The sequence below is a fragment of the Sphaerodactylus townsendi genome, linkage group LG09, assembly GCF_021028975.2.
Source record: "Sphaerodactylus townsendi isolate TG3544 linkage group LG09, MPM_Stown_v2.3, whole genome shotgun sequence".
Taxonomy (NCBI): Eukaryota; Metazoa; Chordata; class Lepidosauria; order Squamata; family Sphaerodactylidae; genus Sphaerodactylus; species Sphaerodactylus townsendi.
In genome coordinates, this window is record NC_059433.1 from 45812441 (window position 1) to 45820551 (window position 8111).

At 39.8% G+C, this 8111-nt stretch overlaps 1 protein-coding gene across 1 annotated transcript in view; it reads left to right on the forward strand.

Moving 5' to 3' along the window:
• MIB1 (MIB E3 ubiquitin protein ligase 1) overlaps nucleotides 1-6559 on the forward strand; it is a 58310-nt gene extending 51751 nt beyond the window's left edge. Inside the window, exons 17-21 of the mRNA XM_048507392.1 lie at nucleotides 1259-1451; nucleotides 2213-2291; nucleotides 2637-2750; nucleotides 3742-3842; nucleotides 5917-6559. Of these exons, the coding sequence (XP_048363349.1) occupies nucleotides 1259-1451; nucleotides 2213-2291; nucleotides 2637-2750; nucleotides 3742-3842; nucleotides 5917-6057 (628 nt within the window). The 3' untranslated portion in view covers nucleotides 6058-6559. The remainder of the gene's footprint in view (nucleotides 1-1258; nucleotides 1452-2212; nucleotides 2292-2636; nucleotides 2751-3741; nucleotides 3843-5916) is intronic.
• The last annotated feature ends 1552 nt before the right edge of the window (nucleotides 6560-8111 follow it).

The window sequence follows — 8111 nt, forward strand, 5'->3', positions numbered from 1 at the left end:
GCCTGTTCGGTTATGTGAGCTGTGCCATGGTTTCTGATGGTGTAACTTTCTGCTGGTTTCAGGGGACATTCCTGGGCTGGGGTAGTTTAGGGAGCAGACTAACTCCTGCCAAGCCCCTGAGTATGCCACTTTCTCCACTGGTACAATGGCTTATTCCAGCATTGCCATGTTGACACCCAGCAGGGGTGCAGTTCTGCCGGCACATCTAGGACAGTGGTGGCGAACCTTTTCGAGACCAAGTGCCCAAACTGCAACCCAAAACCCACCTATTTATCGCAAAGTGCCAACGCAGCCATTTAACCTGAATACTGAGGTTTTAGTTTAGGAAAAACGGTTGGCTCCGAGGCATGTGTTACTTGGGAGTAAGCTTGGTGGTAGTTGGTGGCTTTGCTTTGAAGCAACCACCCAACTCTTCCAACAGTGAATCACGACCCTAGAAGGGTTTACTCAGAAGCAAGCCCCATGGCCAGCAACTGAGTTTACTCCCCGGTAAAGGATTGGGCTTTAGTTCTTCGCATGAAAATCAGTGGGGTTTAGCAGCCCTTAACAGAGTAACCTACACTGCTTCCCCAAAACTACGTCTTAAGTTTAATGCTAATAATCGATCCGAGACCGGGGGAGGGGGCACTCTGTTTGCACATGCCCACAGAGAGGGCTCTGAGTGCCACCTCTGGCACCCGTGCCATAGGTTCGCCACCACTGATCTAGGAGATTCACCAGCATATGTACAAGAGGAGCACCTTGTGATCTCCCTGTGTGCTTTTGGTCCCGCTTCCCCTCAGAATTGTGCTGTAAGCCATACATTGATTTTTTTTTATTACTTAGGGGTGGAGTTTTCTTCCTGTGCAAAGGGACCTTCTGTCAGCAAAAGACTTGCTATTAATTTAATGGTTTATAGCATAGATGTCAAACTCGCGGCCCTCCAGATGTTATGGACTACAGTTAACTGTAGTCCATAACATCTGGAGGGCCGTGAGTTTGACACCTGTGGTTTATAGGATCCAACTCTGTTTCGATCTTAGGGGTGTTTTTTCCATTGCTTCAAGCTATTCTGAAGAACTATAATTGCCATATAGAGGGCTGTTTCCAAAGTGTCTCTTGAGTTAGGCAAGAGGTGATATATATTTTTATGATGCTGAATTGGGAGTACATGCATATTTTTAAGCAAATGAAATGTAATGTACTATAGTATTGACTACAAATATGCTGAATTGCAATTTTGATTGAATATAACGCCTGAATGAAACTTTGTGTTTAGTGGTCAGGTTGGTTCCCGAAGTCCCTCTATGATCAGCAACGATTCAGAAACCTTAGAAGAATGTATGGTATGCTCGGATATGAAGAGAGATACTTTATTTGGTCCATGTGGGCATATTGCTACCTGTTCCCTTTGTTCACCAAGAGTCAAAAAATGCCTTATCTGCAAAGATCAAGTTCAATCAAGAACAAAGGTATTCTCCATCTGATGTTTATTTCAGTAAGGCATCTTTTTTCTGAGATTTCACTGTAATAGCATATAAAAGCCTAACCATAAAACAGGGTTTCAGTCAATCTTGCTTTCCATTGCTATGTCGTAAAAGAAGAGCTTGTACAAGTAGTTCTTTCAATGCTAATAGCTGCAACTGGGATAAATTATGAAGAAAATAAGTAGTTCTCGATAGGAGTAGTACATGAGCTTGCTGTTCAAGCTATGTACTGTATCCTGTGTGAGATTAGATATATATTTTTCTTAAGGCACTCCAAGTTATTGTTGCACCATATCGCTTGAGAGCCACAGGAAAGTGTAATTCCTAGTTGGGATTTAATAACATTCCTATCACCAGCAAAGTTATTTCTAGCAGAGAGAGACCAGCCTCCTCCTGTTCAGTGAGAAATCCAAAGGCTTGGCTCCACTAGAGCCTTTGGGGAGATATTTTGGGTGGGGGGGGGGAGGGGGGGGACAAAGAAGTTAAAGTCCATGGGCCAAAATCCTTCTATAGGCAGACTCCAGTTGATCCAAGTCTATGTTTTCAATTGTGATTTCATTTATAAAGCAGATCTCCATAGCTGTTTGAAATGTCTAGGGATTATGGGCTACATTGATTTACCATATCAAAGTATGCAAACAAGAGGTTGTGCAAGCTGTTTCAAATAAGAAGAGATGCGTATGGACTATTAAAGGAATTAATTACTACATTAAGCAGAGGTGAAGAGCTGTTCAATTTCTTTGCAGATTGAAGAATGTGTTGTATGCTCGGACAAAAAAGCAGCAGTGCTCTTTCAGCCTTGTGGTCACATGTGTGCTTGTGAAAGTAAGTGATTTGGTAGATTACAGGTATTCTTAATTATGAATCATGACATTGACTGAGTTTGAACTTGATGATGATTTAACACTCTCTGAAATATAAAAGGCCATTTCTGCATTCTGACATAATTGAATGTGTTTGAGGGTGATGAATTTTACCTACCATGGGGACTAGTTAAAACAACACTGCAGGTGGGACAGTCTTGTAGACCATTAAAAATTGGTACACCAGCATCCCCGGGGTGGGTGGGGGGTATTAAGATAGGACTTTTTGAAGTCTTTCCTTGTTAAAGTGGAATGTTATATCCCATGTAAACGGGTCTCGATAGTGAAATTGGATTTTTTTCCCCAGATTGTGCCAGTCTAATGAAAAAATGTGTACAGTGTCGGGCAGTGGTAGAACGAAGAGTGCCTTTTATCATGTGTTGTGGTGGAAAAGGTACAGAAGATATTGTTGACGATATTGGTGAGTTATCTACCTCCATTTCATCCTCACAGTGTACATCAGTGGAAGGCTTCCTGGTGGTTAGCAGCCTGTTGGGTTTTGGCCTGCAGGAGGAGGTGGACTGCATTGCCGCCCACTGTTAAGCAGTTTGCATATAAAGTCTCTTGCATCTCTTCCAACTTGGACTGTACATTATCAGTAACAGGGTCAGACAGTCACAGGGTATCTAGTTATATGGAATACTTTCCAGCATGTCCAGTCTGAGGATGTGGACAGGATTCTTGGAAGTTTGAAACCTACCATCTGCTCATACTTAAAGGCCATTAGCGGCCTTGGACCTACATACCTGAGGAACCACATCTCCCATTTTCTCTTCAGAACTCCCCCCCCTCCCCATTATAAAAAATGGCAGCTTTTCCCTTCTACTAATGCAAGCTAAAAACATCCAAAGATCTTCTGAAGTAAATTCTTTTTCCGTTTTCTCTGGGCCATTTGGAAAGACAATACAGTCTAATTTCTTGGAGATTCCTGTGCCTCTTGGATTTAGATGGAAAGACAGAGCTATGGGTTATCAGCATACTGGTGACAATATGCTCTGAGTCTCCTTGCTACTTCATGTAGATTTTAAACAGCATGGGGGATAATATCACACACACCTGGACCTCAACAGAAATCTCTCAGCAGCACAGGACTATTTTGCACAGGCCCAATCCATTCAGAAGCCCTCTGGTCAATGAAAAGTCCAGGAGGAATCAGCAGTCAAGCTCATGTTTGGAAAAAAGTTGACAAATATTTTTATTTTACTAACTTTTAAAATAATGTATTTATAAACACCACTAAATATGTTGAACTATGGGAAATCCTACTGATGTGATCTTATTTTTCAGTTCTACTTTCTTAATATGTTCAAAGAAACACGTAATTCATACACTGCAATGCGATATTTTAAAAATATTTTTAAAATAGTTTTTTGAGTGTTGCATCATGATTTCCCCTTTCCTGTGCTGTGTAGCAAGTGGAAACATTCCAGTTCTGCAGAAGGACAAGGACAATACCAATGTCAATGCTGATGTACAAAAATTGCAGCAGCAATTGCAGGACATAAAGGAACAGGTAAAACAGATCTGCTTTATGATAAATATAAAAGGAATATTCATGCTTTATTTGAAGTTGTTACATCCCTGTACTCAACTGTACCGGATGTGCTCATTTATGGTTACCCAGTGCAGAATATTTTATTATATTTTAGTATAAATTTGTAAAGAATAATTTGTGCAGAAAAATCACAAGAAACAATGGTTTTCCATAAAACATCCATTGGTTTAAACTGGTTTTCAGGGTACAGCTATAATATATTTTGTGCTTTAATTCGTTCACTGAGGGTGCAGGGTTTATATTTTAAAATGTGACTTTTATTTTAACATGCTGTGGAAATATAGGAAAATAGTCAGAGCTTCAAACCAGTTAATATGTTTTAAAAGCAAGAAGACAGTCAGCTCTGGGAAAGGTTCTGCCCCTTGACCTGGAGTCAAGACTAATTATTTTTTCTGAGAATCAGAATCTCTTCCAGTTTCTCCGGCTAACCTGTATCCCTGTTGAAGACCTTTTTCTGAGATCCAGCAGGGGCTTGCAGCCATAAGGGGAAAGAGACCTTTACTGCGGGCTTCACTTTAAACAGCAATAAACAGTATTATACCAGATGGCAAGGAAGACCAGGGACCAGTTTGTGGAACTAGCCACAACTACCCTCCCTGCCACATATGTTCTAGTCCATTCCCTCAACTTTGTTGCTATAGGGTGCAGACATATGGCTAAGATGCATGGGGTTTCTTAGAGATCCTGGTCACATTGAGATTCTCAGCTCTGCAGTTCTATAATCCCAGTTTCTGAGAGAAGGCAGCAATTGACATTGAAACCATGGAGTATCACTAACACGGCAGAAAGGACCACACCTGGGAAAAAATTAGAAACTCGCATCACCACCATCCCCCCAAAAATGTGGAGGGCAAAACACTTCATGTTGGTATACTCATCTGAGTTAAAAGCAAAACATGCACAGGAATGTTCTTGAGAACTTCCACTTTCCTGTAATATCTTCTGAGATAACCTGGTTCTGATCATGCCACAGGTGGAAAGGCATAAATAACACTAATGAAGGAGAATATGCCAGAAATAATCTAGAAATGAAGGATGGGTGGCAGAGAACTAGAGGCACTGACTAGGATGATGGAGTCAAGCACCGGTCTTGTTCAAATTCTCTCTGCCACATTACTCAGCAATTGAAACCAAATACACAGCACAGAATGTCAGATCCAGAGAAATTTACTTCTATTTGTGCTCCCAAATTTCTGAGTTCCAGCAAACTAGGGGAGAAGAACAACTTGCCAGGAGGGGTAAATGAGCCCCCTCCACTTCCTAAATTTTCCAGAATAATACAGATCATCCATCTAATCAAAGATTAGCCTGAATTGGTATAGCCTTCCAAGGACCAATCAACCAATCATCTGAACAAACCACAACCTTGTCTCCTGCTTTATTTATTATTTATTTATTTATTATCGTATTTATATACCACCCCATCCCCTGAGGGCTCTGGGCGGTGAACAACAGAATAGTGTTACATAAATAATCATAACAATAAGTAAGTAATATAAAAATACAGCGTCATTAAAACATAAAATTACAGCATTCCACTTGGCGTCCAGTATTAAACTATAAATAAAACCCCTCCCAAAGAGGGGACGGCAGCCCCTTTCTGGAAGCCACAACGATCCCCTTCAAGGCTTTGGCTTCAATGCCCTCCTTGTGGTCAGAATAGGAGCATTGCTCTCCTGTGTATGTGATTAATTTTTGCTGAGCAGGGGGTCAGTCATGCTAACCTTTGTACAATAACATGATCAGTAGGTGTGTAGGACCTGAGATTGAAGGACATGACAGATTTCAGCGAAATAACAAACCCCACTCTTAATTCATATATAGTAAAGATATCGCTTCATTCCACAAACTTAATAAGGGACTAATAAGTTTTATACTCAGCGTTAGACTATATCAGATACTGAACAGTCTTTGGAATTTATTTGCAGTGTTTCCTATCTATGAATCTGGAATAGTTATCTCTGAAGATGAAATATTATTTGGGGTTTTTTTTTTCCTCCAGATAATACAGTTACTTGTTTATCTCTTGCAGACCATGTGTCCTGTATGTCTGGACCGTTTGAAGAATATGATCTTTCTATGTGGGCATGGAACATGTCAGCTTTGTGGTGATCGAATGAGTGAATGCCCTATCTGTCGGAAAGCTATTGAACGAAGGATTCTTTTGTATTAAAATATCAAGTGTCTCTTTCTTTAACCATATCATTGTCAGTAAATGTAACTTATTGAGTTTGTATACGCTTTAGTGGCAGCTTTGAAGAAGGTCATGAAAACATTTCTGATGCTGAATAAGTGTGCTGCATTATAAGTGCTTAGAGACTGGCAGTTTCAACACAGATCAGTATTTGAGTGGCCAACCTCTCCTGTTAAGAAAGCTAGACCAAGGATAGATTAACAAAGCTGTTTTTCTTCGTATATCATTTGCCTCTTCACTTTTCCCTGCCTATTTATGTTAAAGGGACAATCTTGATTTATTGTCTTGGTAGTTTTGTTTTGTATGTATGAGCTCTAAGTTCAGACATGTTAATTTTTATACTGTCAGTATCTTTCATTTATAAATGGGTTTTTTATTCTCTAAATGATATTTGTTTAAAGATTTTTCTTAGTGCCAGTAGTAAATTGCACAGCAAGCTAAGGCTTATAACTCAGCACAATAAATAGTGCTTTCAGTATTACACATTGGTTCTAAAATCTGTACTTTTATGCGTTATTCATTGCTCCAAATTAGCGTGAAGGCAAGTAGAACTTTTAAAAACAAACAAAAAACTTTGTTTATCACAAGGATTGCCCAGTGGGGTTACTGAGTTCTGTCTTAGAATAAGCCATTTGACAATCTTCTTCTGCAACTGAGGAAACACCAGGTGTAATTTTGCATAATATAGACAGCTCCAGTAATAAAAGGATCAAACCTAGGGAGTAAAAGGATACCCTCTACATGCCTGAGTGGGGTTTTTTGGGGGATGTCCGTCTTATTCCTTCTGCTGAGGAACAAGCGGTAGAGAGAAGGAGAGTACTTTGTAAGTATGGAGTAGATCTTAACATCTGGAAAGACTACTGAATGGAATTTGGTGCCACTTTCTATGACTCTTGGCTAATGTATTTTTCTTCTTGCCGTGGAACAGTTTCCTTCACAATAAGCACAATGCTCCTGTTTCAGTTTCAAATGTGGCAGCATGTGTGAACAGCTTTGTAGGTCAAGTTATTTGGTATCATCCAATTACTAAGTTGCAAGACAATGCTTGATCTATCTGCAGGATTTCCACAAATTTTAACCCTTGCTAGTTTAGGGCAAATTTCACCCAAGCACAGTGGGAACCTAGTCTGAATGTAAACTACAGAACTGACATGATGCATGCCTTCAGGAATAAAAACCTTAAATTCTTGGAGTGATAATGGATAGAGATGTCTTTGTATTTAACCCCAATTGAGATAAGTTATTTTATTGCAACTAGTTTTATCCCTGTTAAATTTACTTCAACAGGGATATTGCTTGGAAGAAGATGCTGTCTATGGTGGATGTAGTCTGCTCCTTTAGAAAAGTTGCTTGGTCAATTAGCAAAAATCAAAACATCATGTAGCTAGGAATGTAATTTATGTATGGAAGCCAGCATAAGGCAACTTTGTATATATGGAGATACATATGGGGTTGGATCTGCAGCTCATTTCTGCCAGTTAAAAGGGGGAATGATGAGTTTTACTGATTCTTTCCTCCCACTGTAGATACCCACTTCACTCCTAAACTGTTCTAGACAGTTCCTTAACCTGCAGGACTAGCATTTCTAGCAACTCAGTGGGCTGTGGTAGTAGGAGGGCAGCAAAAGTTTTGTTCTGCTGGCAGAAGTGTATTACTCAGCCTGAAGATGATCAATGACAATATTCTCCGTTAATCAGTAGTCTCTTTCCAAACCAGAATTTTGAAGACTAAATTCTGAATTGGCTAGGTACACAGATTAACCTCATTATAGTTTAATTGAAATGACTGAACAGATTTAGGAATAAGTTTCATTGATGTTGGTTGTATTTACTAATGAATAATGATTTATAAGAATTAATTTCCAGGCTTGGGCTCCTAATTAACATCCATCTGTAAGTTATATCAAAATCAGTGAGTTCAAGAGCTAAGTTCACAGTGGGCATGACATCTGCTGTGAGTCTTACATATAGATGTGACATTGCCCAGGCCTGATTTGGCTCAGGAACATTGTGCAGGGGAAGACCAAACTTCAG